Genomic DNA, 19,986 nt, shown 5'->3' with positions numbered 1-19,986 from the left:
AACCTTCTTCTTTATTCAATGTATTATCGTGTAATGGTTTACCTTAGTAGTCTTTTGTATCCATGAGTGGATCTACATATCACCGACGTATATAAATAAATTGAAGAGAATAGCATTATCATTGAAACCAATTCATGGAATTTCAACTTAATCCTGGAATACACAGTGGCGTTCTATAACAACCCACCGATTCTTGGCTTACCTCAGATAATGCACTGAACGTTCTAGTGTAATGTGCTTTTTTATCCTTAGTTGATATTAAAATCTACTAGTATACTGATGTTCATTTTATGAATACATTTTTTGTCGTTTTTCAAGGCATATATTTACCTTAGGGTGTCCTGGCACCCCATATGTGTATTGCTGAACGTGTTATTATTATTATTATTATTATTATTATTATTATTATTATTATTAATCACTCCAGGTCACTTGGATACAATTGTTAGTGTTTTTGCAGATGCCATCCGAAATATTATCGTTAAAGTGTCTGAGGTAGTTTTGAAAATCTAAATGAAGTTCATGATAACATCATCAATCCGTCCACTGAAATTCAGTTCAGAATAAATGTAATATTCAGCATTTATGTTTCTTTTTAAAATAATTACTTATATACCTTGTGTCAGCAATTGTGCTTTATTAACAATCCCAGGCATTTCCAAAAATCATGTTAATATTGAAATAAAGACATTTCTACTAAATTTAATCATAAAAATATGACGTAATTAGTTGGATTTCCCCAGCACTCCACCTAACCTGTACGTTAAACAAAGTTCAGAAATTAGGTTAAAACGAACTCGTAACAAGTTCAATCCTCTTTTGTGTTGAAAATCATCTCAGAATTTTATTTAATTTGAAGACACTGACGAATTTAACAAAATGCACTATGATACGAATGGCTTTATCTTTAGTTCACTTTACTGCGTATTTAGAAACTATTTTATGTGATTTTGCCTTTATGTCGATCGTGATAACTTTAAAATATTGTTAGGAGCTTATTTTGCTCACTCAGTAGCGTAGTACTCTGCGACACACAGAATACTTCAGTGAATGTTAAACTGTACGCTACATCACCGTAGGAATACCATAAAACAACTTATTACTTAGTTTCTAATACAATAATTCACCGTACTTTTTGACCACACCTCGTACTTTCATCGAGCTTTCATTATAACATCACAAGAAGAAAAGGAATTTCTAGTTTTACGTCACACAGTTATGCCCTTTAGGCTCAAGATAGGTGATTATCGACACTGAATGATGATGATGATCAATTGGTGGAATGAGAACATAGCAGGAAATGGGAGAACCCGCGAGAAACCCTATAGACACAATGATATCTATCACAAACTCACGTGACAGTGAATCGAACCACGGATGAGCACAATAGCAAGATGACAGTACGCGGTATGGTTGATGAGATGTAGCCTAAAATTATGATTAATTCTTAAAACTTTCGTTTTTAATTATGATATTGTCCGAAGATTAATGGATCAATCGAGAGATATCACATCAAGGTGAACAAAACGAGTTGTTTGATTTTAAGTTCTGACGTGGTTTTTGAGAAAATTGAAAAAATGAACTTTTTGAAGATATCTCTTGTGTTTTCAATAATAATTGGTAGTTTTTATTCTGCTCGAACAGAGTCTTTAATTGTGCATAGTATATGTAAAAGAAATGCACTGTAAGTAGCAGATTGTATTTATTGTCTGTAGTCTCCTAACGGTGACACACATTCTTAACAGATACACATATTAGCTGTAACTAAATAATTTCTAGTTAAGGGTCTTCAGTACAGCGAAATTAAACTACCACTAATTTTAGAGTTTTTCTGTAATATCTTTAAAACAAATAAAAATATTCGAAAAGCAGAAGCTCATAGTGAACTAGAGAATACGATTTTGCATGTGATAGCGTTATCACAACTCATCTATCTGCTTTCGATTTGCAACTGTAGATAGATTAGCATTTTTTTGCGGGTTCTGTAAATAGCGGCATACCAAAAGCAGATAGGTGAATTGTGGTAAAGGTATCACATGCAAAATCGTTTTGTCTAGTTCACTACGTTTCTGCTTTTCGAATATTTTTATTTGTTTTGAAGATATTACAAAAATACTCTAAAATTAGTGGTAGTTTAATTTCGCTGTAGTGACGACCCTTAAGTCAGAATCTTCGCTATATTTTTTGGTTTTATCGTAGAATAATATTTTATAGATTTGATGCTAGTATGGTATCTTATCTAAGTGTTTTATTTGAAAATCACGAAATTAAGCAGGCCACTATGCTAGTAGAGCAGAAGTAAGATAGTCAATTCTTTCTTTTGGATTAAAAAGCATATAGATAAAAAAAAAAAAACCTAGAAATTTTGGAGCTGGATTGAAGGGAAAGTTACAAACATAAGAACTAAGGTTATACATACAAAAGCCAAGTATTGCATATCCTCATTCCTCAGACATTCATCTGCATACGCATTCAACATCAGGTATTCACTTTTGGTGTCATAAACCAGAATTTGATAGGAGTAATTACAAACCAAACATATACGTATTATCAGCACTTAGTTATTAATTTGAAAATGATTAGTAATGTTTCTGAGCTTCGAGAACGATGCTTGATTATCTATTATATGTAGTAATAAGGAAGGTTTCATGTTTATATAAAGAATCTTTATTTACTCTTCAAGTGAAGCACTTACAGAGTTTGAACAGCACAAATCATACATTGAAATAGAGACAGTTTAAGAATACATTGTTGCCCTCAGCTGAAAGCAAGTCTTCTGGCATCCTGTTCTTATGATGAGGAAAAAAAAGTCTAAGATTAAAAAAAAAAATAATTCTTGTTCTAATATTACTCCTTTTAACATATTTGATGTATTAAATACACTAAATAAATATTATGGTATTCATTTGTACGTCCATTTGCGATAATATTAGTTAATATTTTCTAATTGTAAAGCAATATTTTTGACTTGTGTCATACAACATGATAATTGCATCAGTGAAAAAAAAAATGACTTCAGACTTAAAAAATTTCTAATGCCATTAGCTATAGAGTTAATCCAGCAAGTTAATTTAAGTTGATTTAATCTGCTTTGTTTAGATTCGAAATGACACCCATTAAAATAAAAAGTAAATGTACGCCTTCAACTTTTAGGTTACTAGTGAAGTTACGGAATCTCACACAGTTATGTATTAAATTCTTGTCACGAAACTTGCTGCAAACATATTATGACTTCTAGTTGATTCATCACTCTACACATGAACGTTATTCTATATTTTTACTTCTGATAATTAGAAATATTCAACCTTAAATTTCAATGTTGTATACCTTCCAAAATCTCTAGCTGTGTGAAACTGAATATTTGCACACCCATTCAAAGGGAAGTACTTTCTTACTTTGACTTCAGTTAGTCGGTTTCAAACTTTTGGCACTGATTAATTTATCAGCATTGCACATCCTACTAGATCTCTGTAAATTATGGAAAACTTTGTCTCACTACTAGCAAATGAATTCCAAACTTTTCATTTCTTAAATATCAGCATTCTAGCTTACATATATACTTACTTTGTGGTAGATCTTTCTGGTGAGCACTTAACATTCCTTGCTATGCCCGTTTGTTTCAATAAGCCATCATATAAAAGAAAAAAAAACACTAGTTCATCATAAGAGGAAACGAGCTAATATCCGTAAAGTCAGTAGATTTGCTTTGTCTAGCAGAGGTCAACACTCAACAAAAATTATATACACAGATGATTCAGAAAAAGACAGGAAAAAACTGAAACTTTTTTTTATTTTCTCTGACAATTACTACGTCTTATATATATTATTATTATTAAATACAGAATGTCCGTCTTATTTATATACACACTTTATCCTCATTATCACCTTTTAATAATAAACTATATATTTTTTCTATGTAAGCATGACAAAATAAAATTATATTCTTTCATGTTTATTGTTCCTCTTTTATACATTTTTTTGGTGTTAAAAAATGAGCATAATGAGCAAATACAGCGAGTCACACTTCACATCCAAGACCATGGAAGATTAGTTATTACTTACATAAAACTATATCTGTGGAACTTTGGCTTATATCGATATTGTCTGTACGAGTAACTGGAAAAGAAGAAAAACAGAAATACATACATATTTATAGTAAGTGAGTTTACACGTGTCTCATTGCTTCCACCCAAGCCATATTTGATTTTTTTTTTTTTTTTTTTTTTTTTTAAGTATTGCACGTTTCGAAAAGTTCATAGCACTTTTGTCAAACAAAAGGACAATAAACTTAGTTTGTAACGTCACAACATACAGCTATAAAAATTAAAAACAATGTAATTCAAGTACGAATTCCTGTTTATTTATTATTTAGAAATTGATCTTTACTTTTTTTCACTACCATTCAGATATTGTCTTGATAGACCTTCTAAACTGATACATATACTTTTTCTTACAATAGAAACTCATAACTAAGTACTTTAAAACTGCTTAAATGTAAGAATATAAATTGCATGGCAAAACAGAAACGTTTGAGGTCAAAATTCAGATGCCACACTGTGTGTCAAATTGTCGAAATCCTTCCATTACTAACCAACTTAAATGATCGGAGACAGGTGGTCCATGGAAAGAGCATGTTCAGAAAGTGTCTTGTCGTACATATATTGTAATGTCCAGAAAAAGTATAAAGAAATGTTGGAGAAAATGCTTTCGAAATGATTAGAAGAAGAATTTTAAAAAATCACATGGTAACACATATTGAATATAAGAAGACTAAGTCTGCAGAGACAGATGTATCCAGGAAAACAATATGAAGAACCAAAAAGGGTTTAACTGATCAATCAGACTACATAATGTTCATTGTAGATGTGTGAAAGTTGAACGCACAATAAAATAAAGTGATTTTGCAAACTTAATATCAGGTACATTATCATGAATGTGTTATGTAAATAACGATGCTATATAATGTTAATGTTATCATTTTTCCTAGTTTTTCTTCTTTCTTGTTCGACGATGTTAACGGCATTCCAAAGAGTAAACAAAGCTTAGTTCATTTTTTTTTTACTATTATTTTGCGTGTGGAAACCAAATACATTACGACCATAAATTAATCATTTACGGTAATTGTAGTTCGAAAATTATTATATTCAAGTAGAAGTACACAAGTACTATTGCTGTACTGGCCCAAGAATCCTAACTAGTAATGAATAGAAAACTATTATGTGCTTTTTGAAGACTTAACATAGAGAATGTTTCTAATTCTTAATTGCAATTCTGATGTTTCTTCAACATTTAAAGCTTTGGTTTTCTAATCTAAGAAGCTTAGATGCTTATAAATTAATACTGTTTTGTCTATTTACTTTTACTACTAATAAGCTCAGCCAGTATCTTCGGTGTTCATGCTTCCTGTAAATATGTAAGTTGCATGACGTACTGTTAGTACGTCACACAAAACAGAAGAAATACGAATTATATTTAATATTTTAACGTATTTCATTACGAAAAATCTTCATGGTTAGGTGAAGTGTGTCTTAAAGCTGAAGTGATGTGAAGGAAACAATAGTTTCAACGTAATGTAATATCTAAGAATTTATAATTTACTTTATGCAAATTTCTTATATTCGAATTATTTTTACTCATTGCAGGATCATTTAAGAATACTGTTCATAGTAAACTAAAACCAAAAAAGAGAATAGTTGTAATGCAGCTATTTTGCTACAATCTTTTGCCTCTTTAAATATATAACAGTCTTCTCGAGTTCCAAAGCAAGAAAAAAAAATATACCAACATAATGTTCACAACACAATATTTTATGAACTTCACGGTACAACACGATATAATAAGAAACATCATAAAAGTTTTTATAAACAAAAATTATTTATAGAAGATATATTATTTATATATATTAATTTACAAACTCACATTCTTTTATATTAATAGACTGATCTTTTTCTTCAATAATTAAAGCACCTTGAAATACCTACAATAAGAAATCAACATTGTCTACCATTATACATATATTGCTTGCTTCAAAAACTAAGAACTAGAGTGGAAAAGAAAGAAGTGATAGGAGTAGAGCATGTTATGGTATGAACATTTAGGATATATGTATATATACATATTCATTCCTGCAAATTGTATGCACTAAGAGTGCTGTATTTGTAGATTATTTATAACAGGAGAATAATATTAACCGATAATTTTATATATATCTTTATAATACATTTCATCTTTTCTTTCCTTTAATATACATTAAATCTTAACAACAGCAAGTAACATTATATATAACAAAGTTTTATCAGCTTTTTTTCCGGTTTCTTATGTATGCAAAAAATTAAAAATGATAATTTATATAACTACTACCAGCATTTATATTTATATATATAATTTCTTTTTTACAGATAATTTTTGCATACAAAAAAACATTCACTCTTATCCGCACTCTCACAACCACTTTCATATAGAAAGAGAGACTTCTCCCAATCGCTGAACATGCACTCCATCATTTTCCCGCCACCATTAAAATAAAGCTGTGTATGTTTTTATACATGTGACTTTATTTGTTTATTAATAGGAATCAATGCCTTGTTCAGTAATTAGTAATTAAATTATTTTTTATATGTATATATTTTACATATATATAATATGGAAACCACCACCGTAATTTCAGAACAACAGCCTCACTTAAATTTGTTTTTTTAAATTTATTTTGCAACCAGGTAAAAACAGGATACCATCACCATTAGGATATCAAAGGAGCAGATCGGTCATTAGTTTTAGTCTTCCGTAATTTCACTGTGGCAAACACATTATCCCTGGAAAAATAAGCAAAAGATAGAGAATATATGTCTAAAAATTCTATATATATGTTAGGAAATATTTATACTGTTCATCAAGAAAGGAAGCTTATTATTTTTTTTCCAATATATGTACATAATAAAGCGTATTTTTTAAAAAATATACAGAAGTGTTGTTCAATCAATGGTACTGTAACTATTTATTTAGTCTATGTTATGAAATTCTATAGAATTTCGAACATAGATGTCATTCAGATGGGAAAAAAATATTTTAAAAACATCGCTTCATTATAATTCGTACTAAAAATCGATAATATTTGAACAACACTTCTAATTGTATTGAGTATTAAAAATGCTTTTGAAGTACTCCTCTAAGGAAGCAAATCTAATGTGCTAATTAGAGGTGTCTAAAAGAAGCGTGTGATGTGTGTGTGCAACTTGGCATGCGCAAGTGTTGTGTATCTAGAACTAAATAGACTACCAACACCATCTGGTGGTATTTTTACAGTGTGCCAAGCCCCTTCAGCTAAAATCTTAGTTTTATTTATTTATTTATTTATTTTTTAAATACTCTATCGGTACTATACAGCAAGAATTGTTCTGCATATTACTAAGAATCTGTCTAAAGCATTATTTTCAGTATGAGCAAAATTCGTTTGCAAATTTTCCATATCTTGAAGTTTTTATTTACGCACATATGTGCATATAGACGTTAACGTATCTCAATACTTCCAAAAATGCATATATACATATTTCCTATTTGTACTGAACCGATGAATCTATTCCCCATAAGTCATACCAAGGACCACACATGTTTCCAGTTCTTTCTGAAATTTGATCGAAACGTGATCCTCTCTCTGGCTTATATAAGCGATCGTGAAGCTTTTCCCCGTAACGGAAAAGACCATCTCCCTCATCATCGTCGCCATTTTGTTGGTTCTTCATTGACCGATGATTTGATTTACTTCTCTGGATCTGGGATGATGACTGCATTGTTACTTTAGTTTGTTGTTGGGGTGGTCTTCCAGTTGGTGGTTTGCCTCTAGGTAGCGTATGCTCTTGTAATTCGTGTTGTTGTACTTGTTTCGTTACAACCGGACGTTCCTTATGCTCGTTCAGGAGAGGCTGTTGTCGCTCTTTGATTTTGGAGCCAGTTTTCACAAGTTTTGTTCTTGGTAAGTAGTTACTTTCTATGTGATTACCATTCATTACCTGTTTTTGTTGAGGGGGAGATTGTATTTGTGCTTGTTGCTGCTGTATTTGCGCCTGTTGCTGTTGTTGTTGCAGCAGCTGCTGTTTTTCATTGACTGATCTAGTATGATCGTTAACTACAATACAAGATTCTACATCGGCTAAATTGCTGTCACTAGACGATCTATTAGACCGAAGACTCGCATTACGTGACTTTACTTTAGGTTGACTTTGACTCTGTTGTTCTTTGTTTGCGCTATGAGCCTTAGTATCATTGTTTTCTGAATTATTCTCTTTCTTCAAAGTCGATTTGTTCTGCTTGCCATCTTTCTCAAACAATTTCGGATCTGAAACATCAACAAGTGATCTGTGCTGCCAAAGTGACATCCCCTCCATAACAATAGATTCTTTAGATTTCTTGAACTTCCACAGTGACTTTGTTCTTTTAAGAACGCCATGTTTTTCATACGGGTATTTCACATATCCAAGAGGCATCAATTCGCTCTGTGATTGGTGATGGTTTGACTCCCTACTACCATGTCGTCCCATTGTTGCCAGATGATCTACACTGGAAGATTGTCTTGCTGTTAATGGATGCCGATTTAATGTCATAGTTTCTGTACTATTTGCTTGTTTGTCTACGTCATCCCATAGTTCCAAAGCAGACTTATACAAAAGCCATCCTTTAACCGAAGACATTTTGCCGTTGTTATTAGCAAGATTCGGTGACGTCCCAGGACTTGTACTATTTGTTCTGCACAGAAAGAGGCACAATATTTTAGAAAAAAACATAATTATAAAGTGTATATATTCTCTTCCTTAATTAATTTGTATACTACATGCATTGAAATAAATCAATAGTGAAAAAAAAAAACATCCTAAATTATTTAACGTGTACTTCCAGTTACACTAACGTGTAACTTTTATTTTATTTTATATGTAAATGATGGAACAGATTTGACGTATTAAGATTTTGTTCAAAACGTATCAAAAAGAAATGTTTATACTGTTGGGATAATTTTAAAAAGTCACTTTAAAAAGCTTCATATTATATGCCAAATACATTATACTGTAAATGGTATGAAACAAAGATTTGAGAAGCGCTATTCAGAGCCCCTTGTATACTAATTTATAATCAACTAAATATTACATACGACTGAGAGAAATTTAATTCAAAGTGTATAAACGTTTTGAACTAATTTCTTTAAGTGAAAATTTAAAATATATCAATATTACGATCTTTCATCTTAACTAACAGATGTTATCATGAGCCTTAGAGAACCTCTTTCTCAATTCCTAAGTCATTTACTTTTTCTCCTCAGGTTACTGACTGAACGTTTGAAATTCATAATCAAATAATAAATTTTAGCACTTAAAATAAGCGTAAAGAACCAGATGTTCACGTTTTACCAATAGATGGCAGCACGTTTCACCTAACTTTTTCACCACAAATTTTTTAAAGACTAACCCTGACAAAATTGCAATCAAATTCAAGAGAAGAGTATTGAAGCTTTGTTCAAAAAGAGAACTGAATCAATAATCAAAGGATAAGTCATCCTTTTTCTAGCTAACAGTATTTACAATAATTATGTCGAATTCATGAAGAAAATTCTGAAACGTTTTGCCGAAAGCAAATTCAGTTGAATCAAAGGATAAGTTGTTCTTTTGCTGATGGACAGTCTTCACAATAAACTTGTCAAATTAAAACGAGGAATGATTGTACGATAAATCGTCCTTTTACTGATATAATCGTCCGTGATAATTTTCACAATAATTTATTCGTAACTCAAGAGATGAAGATTGTTAATTTCGCCCGGTGGTCGACAAGTTAATAACCCACAAGAACCTAACTGATAGATAAAGACATTTGAAATTAAAAAATAATATGCAAAATTACATCTTCAAATTACTCACTCGAATCTTCATTTCAATTGTTCATCCGGGACTTTCTATACCTTAATTATGAATACTTATTACAATTTTTAAGTTATTTTGCCAAATGTCCATAAGTAAACTTTGGGTAGAATAAAGGTTATTAGGTTTTTCGACCATACCCCTGAATTGAACTGATAATTAAAAGGATAAGCCGTCCTTTTCACTGATCGACAGTACTCACAACAACTCAGTTAAATTCAAGAGATGGATATTGAAACTGTGCAAAGACGAATTAATAATCAGATGAATAATCTGTGTATTTTTAAAAATTAAAAAGTTATTCCAATAATTACATTATCTCAATAATGAACGAAACCTTTTTTCTACAGCACTCAGATAATCCTTTGATTATTGACTTAATTTGTCTTTGGACAAATTTTAACAGCCATCTCTTGAATTTGATTCAATTGTTGTACATACTGACAATCAGTAAAATGACGGCTTATCCTTTGATTATTAGTTAAAATTTTCTTTGGGCGAAGTTTTAACAACCATCTCTTGATTTTGACTGAATTATTATAAATATTGACAATCAATAAAAGACAGCTTGTCTTGATTATTGGTTCAATTAGTCTTTGGGCAATACATCTCATGAATTCAGCTCAATTATTGTGAATGCTGGCGACTAATAAAGAACGATTTATCCTTTGAATACTGATTTGTCTTCGGACAAAGTTTCGATCAACATCCTTCAGTTGAATTCGACTCAATTATAAATACTATCGATCAGTAAAAGGATGAGTTACTATTATACTGATTCAACTTGTCTTTGAGCAAAGTTTTAACATCCATCTCTTGAATTTGAGTGAATTATTATGAATAATGTCAATCAGTAAACGACGGCTTATCCTTTAATTGTTAATTCAATTTGTCTAGAAAAGTTTTCAACATCCATTTCTAGAAGTCTACTGAATTATTTTTAGTATTATCAATCGGTAAAAAGGACAACTTTTCCTTTGACTATTGATTCAGTTTGTCTAGAAAAGTTTTCAACATCCATTTCTAGAAGTCTACTGAATTATTTTTAGTATTATCAATCGGTAAAAAGGACAACTTTTCCTTTGACTATTGATTCAGTTTGTCTAGAAAAGTTTTCAACATCCATTTCTAGAAGTCTACTGAATTATTTTTAGTATTATCAATCGGTAAAAAGGACAACTTTTCCTTTGACTATTGATTCAGTTTGTCTAGAAAAGTTTTCAACATCCATTTCTAGAAGTCTACTGAATTATTTTTAGTATTATCAATCGGTAAAAAGGACAACTTTTCCTTTGACTATTGATTCAGTTTGTCTAGAAAAGTTTTCAACATCCATTTCTAGAAGTCTACTGAATTATTTTTAGTATTATCAATCGGTAAAAAGGACAACTTTTCCTTTGACTATTGATTCAGTTTGTCTAGAAAAGTTTTCAACATCCATTTCTAGAAGTCTACTGAATTATTTTAGTATTATCAATCGGTAAAAAGGGCAACTTTTCCTTTGACTATTGATTCAGTTTGTCTTTAAGCGAGGTTTCAACAGCCGTCTATAAAATTTGACTGAAGTATTACGAATATTGTGAATTAGTAACAGTAATACTTATTCTTCTATTGATTCAATTTGTCCTTAAACAAAATTTTAACATTCATTTCCTCTCTTTCATTGGTTTATTGGGATAATTTTGGCATTGTTAAAACTTGCTTTAAAAAGATAGAGAAATGTGCTTCCATCCTTTAATGATTGGCGCCTTTATTTTGATCTCAATACAACTTGTGTATATTTTACCAACAAACACAGTGCTTGAATAATGTCAAAGATACTACAAACAATCATCCTTTTAAAAAAAAATGCTGCGTGATTCATTCTTGACATGCTATGGTAAGAGGAAACCAAACATGCAAGTGCAATAACATATCAATCAATACGTCACTACCACTAGAAAACTTACATTAAGGCCACATTATACTTGAATGAATGCAATATTGCACATGAGTATACCTTCTTTCTTCAATTAAAAAAAAAAAAAAAAAAAAGCCATTTGTAAATTAATTTTCGTATATAGTCTTTTACTAATATATGAAATCATAATGTATGATAAAAAAAATTTAACTAACTAGGGCTTATAAAGCTTATTATCGGAGTTTCAATTAATCTGTTCATAAGCTGTTTTCAGCCATTGTTACTTTTCGCGGCCTCAAATTATTTACAAGAAATTAATTTTACTAGTATTTTTTGATAGCAGAGAACGAAATGGATTTACAGGAAGCACTTTTAAACCTGAACGACCAACTGGAAAAACCATGCAAAATGACGATAAATACGAAGAAAATCAAAGTGGTAGTAAAGTGTACAAGAGCAGGACAGGAAGGGGCAAACGTATGACAAGTTGAGAGAAAATCGAAGACATTAAGATGTTCCCCTATTTAGGAAGTCTCATATTATCGGACGGAAGAAGTGAAAAAGACGTAAGTTCCAGACTAGCTCAGGCTAAACAAGCATTCAATAGGAAAAGGATACTGCTAACATCAAGAAATGTGTCGCTGGACGTTCAAAAACGATTTATTAAGACTGGTATGGAGCGTGGCGCTTCAAGGATCAGAGATGTAGACACTGAGGAAAGCTGAAATATCCAAGCTGGAAGCATTTGAAATGTGTTGGCGCAGAATGCTTTGCATATCATGAACCGAAAGGAAAAGGAATGAAGATGTACTAAAGGAAGCTAATGAAGGACGACAGATCATGAAGATAATAGAAAAAAGAACAAACAACATGCTTGGCCATCTCATTCGGTACTCCGATAGGATCACCGTGTTGACAGAAGGAAAGGCAGAAGAAAAACCAGGAAGAGGAAGACCAAGAATAGAATATCTAGATTCAGCTATGAAGAAGAGACCTTATCAAAATATAAAACAGCTCTCCCAAGAGAAAGAGAAAAGTTAGAATTTCCATGTTGCTCACCAACCTATAGCTGAGGAGAAAAAGACGTCTTTTTTGACCTTCCTCCCATTATGGCAGACTGCTCGAATCTTAATTGTAGATTTCGAAGTGCAACTAAAAGAAATACTACTCCTACGTTTTTGCCATTAAGATTATGCACAGCTTTACAAAGGATTCAGATCTCGCCTTTCGCTTTACCGGCTAGGGTCGGTTAATTAACATGACGGTGTAACTGAGTTGAATTTATATTTCCTAATTTCTTCATTTAAATATTTTCAGTGATCAAAATGGTTAATATTATGAAACGATACTTTTCAAGTTGAAAAACTAGTAAGCATATTTTTTTCGCTAATCGAATATTTCTTTGTAGTTAATTTTTTTCATTGACAAAAATAAATAAATAAAGCTGATGTTCTTAAAAAATGTTCAAGTCCAAATTTTTAGATTGAAATCATCTTCATACTTTAAATGGGCAAGTATTGAAATTATCTTCAAGAACATGGAGATATTTAACATAGTGTAAAGAATGCTCACATAAGTCTGTCAACTATTGGTAAAATCTAAACATTTTAAAATATCACGAAGTACAGATAAATCTACAGCGGATTCAGATCAGTGAAGAAAGGATTACCACAGCTAAGTAAGAATTAATATTACTATCGTCAGATGCGATTTCCTGGGAAGCAAGTATGAAATACATATATACACACACCATAGGCGTAACTAAAATCTTGATTATTAAAAAAAAAAAAAAAAAAAAAAAAAAAAAAAAAAAAAAAAAAACTGAAGAAAAGAGGAATACTTATCAAGTAATATGTAGCCTTAAGGAATTTATTTGTAACAGTTAGTAAAATTTAACTGACAGATATTAATATAATATTTTTATCATAAAATATTATTACGATTATGTATTATTTATTGATTATAATATAACATGCAATCATTGCAATTAGATATTTAAGTTAAAGAATGTAATGGATGACTAGTGTATATTAATGATAGATTGAGCGTACATAAAGGAAAACAAAGAAATGAAAAATGAAGAATGAAATATATTGTATGAGAAAGTGTGCAAAACAGATGTGTTGAAGCAAGGGTTGTTAATTGTACAGGCGTTTACCGCCAGATGTTTAGATAGGTATATCTATACTTCCTACGTTAAATACTGATTCATCATAATCTAAATAATTCAATGGCTATAGAGCTTAGAAATAAAATAAGCAGCCTTTATTCATCTTTGCTATGCTTCCAAAATGCAGTACTAACATTTGATACATAGAGATTACAATAATATGCATTTCACGATCTTGGTGTCCAGGAATTAATTTAACTCTTAAGTTAAACACTGGAAATAATTTTCTTATGACAGACCAACTTGGTTTCAAATAATGTATATTTAAATATTTGTATTGCGTTAGTCTAATACAAGAGGAAAGAAGATTGGCAATTACATATATTCTTATCAAGTAATTCTGAAAATGTCAATATAGTAAGGTCGTATATTTTTTTGCGGCACAGATTCGGTCCCAGATTTGTAAGGTGGGAGACACGGTGGGTCAATGGTAGAGCGCTTACCTCTGGTGTGAGGAGTTTTTGGTTCGCTGGATAACATGGTATTCGTAGATATTCTTGAGGTGGTTCTGTTTTCTCATACATTTTTTTTCACAATTTCCTTTCAAATTCATTTACTATCATTAATCTTTCATCCCCCTTACTCTACAGGGCATAATCGTGGGATGTAAAACTTTTTTTTTTTCTTTTTTGTAGACCCATTGTTTCCAATAACAGGATTTATAAATAACATCGAAGTTACCACAATAGTCTATGAATTCGAAACTGAACATGAATATTCAAAGTTAACAATAGTCTATGAATACGAAATTGAACAAGAATATTCAAAGTTAACAACAGCCTTTGAATTCGAAATTGAACAAGAATATTCAAATTAAACATATCATGTTAAGAGTTCAAAATAGTTGTTTAACAGTGTGGAGTACCTACGCTATCTTTACTTTTTAAAACATTGATTTATATAGGATTTTTTGTTTATTTTATTTGACAGAAATTGAATTTTTTTTAATGATGCGATTTTATTAGTTTCTTTTTCAAATCTAGTTGAACGTGCCTCGCTTTTTCGAAATGAATTTGCATTGTATATAATAACTAGTTCTGACCCCAATCCTTTGGCTTCGTGTACGTTAACAAGGTTCAAATCGTGAATAAGAGTTTGACCGCCACCAAACACAAAAATGGGTCTCAAGTAACACTCTTCATGAAGCCGCGATACCAAGTTTTAGATCTCACCACAACAACTGGCTTAGACTATGATCACTCCCGGTGGATTTCATATTGTATTTGCTAAAGCGTTCAAACCATCTGTTCAGGCTCCTGAACGTTGCTTTGCACTTGTAGCCTGGCCTCGCAATGTAGTAGTTGTTCAATTCATATCTCATACAAAGGGATGAGTGACCTATTGACTATCTTCAACCATATTTGTCCATCCCATATTGCGCACACATTTCGACCGTGGCAGTCAACCTGTTAATTGTAAATTCTAATTGTTTACTTTAAGTTTGCCAATCAATTAACAAGTGTTAATCCTCAAATTTACCTGTAAATATGGCTATGGCCTGTTAATGGCAGTATCCTTCGTGTGGATTGGTGGTAATGCTTGTTCAATACTGCACTAGCCTAAAGGTAAACGGCAATAACTGTCTGTACTTTGTATACTGTGTTCATGTTGTTTAGTTACTAAATTATATTGTGTTGACGTGAGCTCATAAATGCTTGAATACGCCTTTGTTTTAATACTAAACAGCAAAGCACTTCATGTTTAGCATCAACACGACTCATTTTCAAATAAAGGCAGGCAGGCAGCGAACGGAGCGGAGCGGTGATTGTTAACTATTAGGAATTAACTTGCTCATAGAGATGATTATTTATTACAAACAGATTTAATGTTACTTAGATTTAATTATATATATTAAAATTGTGTGTCACAAAATTTAATTTGCACGAAGTAAGCCACATTTAAACAGATTTGAAGAAGAATTGAGTAAAAAATTATTAAAATTCCATAATACACAAAAAGTGAAATTTGCATGACTGGACTATGACTCAAACCCGGGATTTCGGCGTACTGTGCCGTTGCGTTAACCACTACGATACCCGTTCCGCTCTCAGAATAACCGTATATGCTCCCACTCTTCAGTGCTCTTTCGAGTTCTGGTGCGGATTCGCGTCCCGGTCCAGTCATGTACTTTTTAACTCTTTGTGGTTGTGTATTATTGAGTTCGCACCTTCAGAGGATTTGGTGTGTAAAAATAAGTTTAAATTCGTTATTTTCTCCTTTTATTAATACACTAGAATTCCAGCTTACTTGACGGAAAACAAGAAATAATTTCGAATATAAATCAACGGATTAGAAACCAAAATTGACGTAGGTATTGAACAAACTTTCATGTATCAAGTATTTTCAACACAGAGAAGATGCAAAGAAGTGCTTTAAAGAATTAGAGTTAAATAATTTCAATAAACAAAGAAATGCATGAAAGTACTTAAATAATTTTTCACTGTTACAAATTTGAGATACATAATTTGCAGAAATCTTAACGCAGTTGTATGGATCGATTAAGTTCAGAAATTCTGTATTATTTTCCTCTTTGATTTATAAAAATAGTATTCATTTTATACCTTATTTTGGACATTGTACTTTGTAAAGCCCTGTATTGTTATTTGCTTGTTATTTATTGACGTTTAGTGTTCCATTTTTAGCACCGAGATTATGTGAGACATGTGTCTACAGTTTAAAATTAAATCGGAACTACCGTAATGCGTTCAATAGTCTCGCATCAAGAATTGAACTCCCGAACCCGAGCAGAAAGTCGAAATTTATCATTATTGACTTTGTCCAGTCTCTATAATGAATAGCAAGAGCGACTAAGCTCCGCAAAAGAACACACTTGAAGTCTATTCCCCAAAACTATCCGCTTTCAGAGTATATTCAATGGCATACTAAAAGCACATGTATACACACCTGTCATCAAAAAGGATACATGATGAGACTTAAGTTCAATACATGAACTGTAGTCCAGAGATAACCGCTCTACCTTACTATCAGAGGCCTCCATAAAATACTGTAAGGACTTATTAATATACAATAATCAGCAAAAATTGGGTATTATACATTTACTTTTGCCAGTAACTTCTCAATGAACTGGTCAAATGTAATACAATTTTCAGTATTGTATAGAGAAAACTACATTTTCTCTGTCAAAGAAAATGGAACTAAATTTCATCTGTTCGTTCCAAGGTTACTGACGAAAGAATAAGTTGGAAGTGTATATGTATTTCAGCGGTAATGTGCAATGATGATAACTGGACAATTTCCAACTTATGCAAACGTTAAGATGTCATAATGGAAAAGATGTAAGTATTGGATAGAGAGAAAAAGTGTGTACTCAGAATTACAGAAAGATCAGCTTAACCTCTAAAAAGTATTCAAGAGTTCAATGTTGACATTGAACTCACTAAAGAACTTGTATTTTGAACTTGTCCGTATACGTTTCAACGAGTGCTTATCTTCATATCCATTAAAGAACTTTTACATTTTGTTTTGTGGATCATATTACCGGAAACATTCCTGTACCACAAAAAATTATTATACTTCTTTGAAGCCAAACATAACCCTGAATCTACTTAAAAGGAACCCACTTGAAAGGGTAACATACTCCACAATCATCTCAGTGTATGCCTTTTTATTATGTCTTTGGTTCAAACTCGGAGATGCAGAACCAACTTTTTGGAATATGCGCCCGTAAATCTAAAAACTTATCCGGGCCAGAATTTCAGAAAAACAGGAATATAAGAAGAATTCTCTGTTGTGTATTTTCTAATTTCTTATAAAAATCTATGTTACATCATCTATAAACGGATGATGAAAAACAGTAAAAATACAATAGGAAGTACTTTCTAATATTCTGCTTTTCCAAAATTCTAGCTCTGGGAAGTCTTTAGATTTATGGGTGCAGATTTCGAAACCCTCTTCACCCACGAGTCTGAACCAAAGGTACAAGATGAAGGCACACTATTGTGGCGATAATGAAGTATATTAACTCTTCAAGTGGGTTCTTTTCATGTACATTGAGGGTTGTGTTTAGTGTCAAAGAAGTATGGTAATAATTTTTCTATAACACGAGAATTCCCGGTGATATGACTCCGCAAACTAATGTAAAAATTCCATAATGAATACGTACTGAAGATGATGACGGCAGTTGTTGAAACGTACGCGGAGAAGTTAAAATCATCTGTGTTTAAGGAGTTCAAGATCAATCTTTTCTTATTCAACATGCATCCTATCAGTTCACTATGTACTTAACAATTGTTTAAGGATATAACATATTATATCTATCTATCTATATTATATATATATATATACCTGGCGACTTACCTTGGACTATCTTCATCTGAGTAATCAACTTCCGGTTGTGGCGGAGGGTCATTACTGAAGCCGCTATCGTTACTACTATGAAGAGAAACGTTGCCAATCGCCCTTTTAGCATGGCCTGGAGCTAGCAATGGAGACGTAACAGGAGGCGGTTGCCGTCGATCCTGTGGATGTGGTGCTGTGGTCGTTGGTGCCGGTACAGGGGGTGGTGGAGGCGGAGGATCTGATTCACTCGTCGAAGAAGATGTCGCTTGACGAATCTGGGAAGGAATCAAAGTAAATTGTGTATTCATATTTTTTTCAAACTGTAGTTTTAATTTTCAAGAAAATCTCAAAATAACAATAAACCAACATAAAGTTAGCTACCAATAACCGAAGTACATAAACCCGGTTTGAGGAAAGTTGTTTTTAAAAGTGTCACCTACAAATACATTTTCGTGTATTTTTTATTAGTAATAAAAAGGGTTAAAGTGCATAATTCATTAATAATAACAAGTGAGTCTCGGTTGATAAACTATAGTAGACTTCCAAACTATGAGGACTCAATACTAAAACTACTTGTTGCTGTTGTTGTTGTTGATGATGATGATGATGATGATTATATTCTGCCAGTTCAGAAGTTTTTTGAACTTGTAACAATAATTTTCAGCATGAGGCGCTTCATGAACCACACTACGTGAATGCTTGTTAATAAGCTTATTAGCTCTAGTCTTCACGAAAACAAGAAGTATAATGGCTTATGAAGCACATCATACTGAAATTGTTACAAGTTCGAAAAAACGTCTAAACTGGTAGAAGATCAATAATTAAATAAAAACAGAGTAAATTCATAAGAAGTTCTTCCTTTATAGCATATATTTTTGTCGGAACCCAAATCATCTTTCTAAATCTAGAGAAACTTCATTCATTAGTCAAGTTATTAAAGTAACTGAACTTTCTTTTCGAAAACAACTGCATTCAAATCATGATTTTTTTTTTTTTTTTTTTTTTAAGTTGTAAGTGCAATTTTACAGAATAGATAACCATTAAATTTCTATTATGGCCAAGAGTTGACTGCCCCATGTGAATGCATGTTTTCATGTATACGTCTCTTAAAAATTGACTTGCATGATATATTACACAGTGGTGCCCACACCCCTTATGTCCATGACGCATCCCCCAATTGTCTATCCGCAGGTGTCCTTCCATGAAAAAAATTGTTCGATTAATTTTTATACCCCCTCAAACATATTTATATAGATTTTAACCCCCCCCAAATATTTCAATGACGCAGTTTGCGTCATAGCTTCCCTTTGTGGGTACCCCTGCATTACACATTTTAAACAAAATCTTAAAGAGCAAAATATTGTTTTATTGTTTAATATGCACACCGTCTAACTTATGATCAAAAATTTAAATGAAGAAAATGTTTACACTTTAAGACTCGAAAAAATAAAAAAAAATAAAAAAATAAAATAAATGAGCGAATGAAAATGTGATATAAAAAATTTAGTTCTTCAATAAAGTAACACGAAAAAAATCTTCTTATGTTAAATATTGTAACGTAAACACTTTAATCCATTACTAAATCAGAGATTATTAATTGTATTACGTGAAAAACGGATACAAAATTTTCATTTATACAATATAAATGACCTTTTAAATGTTATGATACAAATGCTTGGAGGTCAAAATGGCGGGAGTGAAATTGGAAATGCTTGTGT

At 31.6% G+C, this 19,986-nt stretch overlaps 1 protein-coding gene across 2 annotated transcripts in view; it reads right to left on the bottom strand.

Moving 5' to 3' along the window:
- Positions 1-2,644: 2,644 nt before the first annotated feature.
- IRSp53 (Insulin receptor substrate 53 kDa) overlaps positions 2,645-19,986 on the bottom strand; it is a 1,174,063-nt gene continuing 1,156,721 nt past the window's right edge. Inside the window, exons 13-14 of one of the 2 annotated variants that reach the window (XM_081731709.1) lie at positions 18,287-18,543; positions 2,645-6,812 (exon numbers count right to left, since the gene is read on the bottom strand). In XM_081731709.1, the coding sequence (XP_081587835.1) occupies positions 6,740-6,812; positions 18,287-18,543 (330 nt within the window). In that variant the 3' untranslated portion in view covers positions 2,645-6,739. Of the gene's footprint in view, positions 6,813-7,349; positions 8,740-18,286; positions 18,544-19,986 lie in introns of those variants that run through there. The other variant, XM_081731708.1, reaches the window with a different exon arrangement.

The sequence above is a fragment of the Thermobia domestica genome, chromosome 11 (genome assembly GCF_964235325.1).
Source record: "Thermobia domestica chromosome 11, izTheDome1.hap1.1, whole genome shotgun sequence".
NCBI lineage: Eukaryota > Metazoa > Arthropoda > Insecta > Zygentoma > Lepismatidae > Thermobia > Thermobia domestica.
Note: the sequence above shows the minus strand (reverse complement) of the source record. Positions and strands in the feature narration are given on the sequence as shown.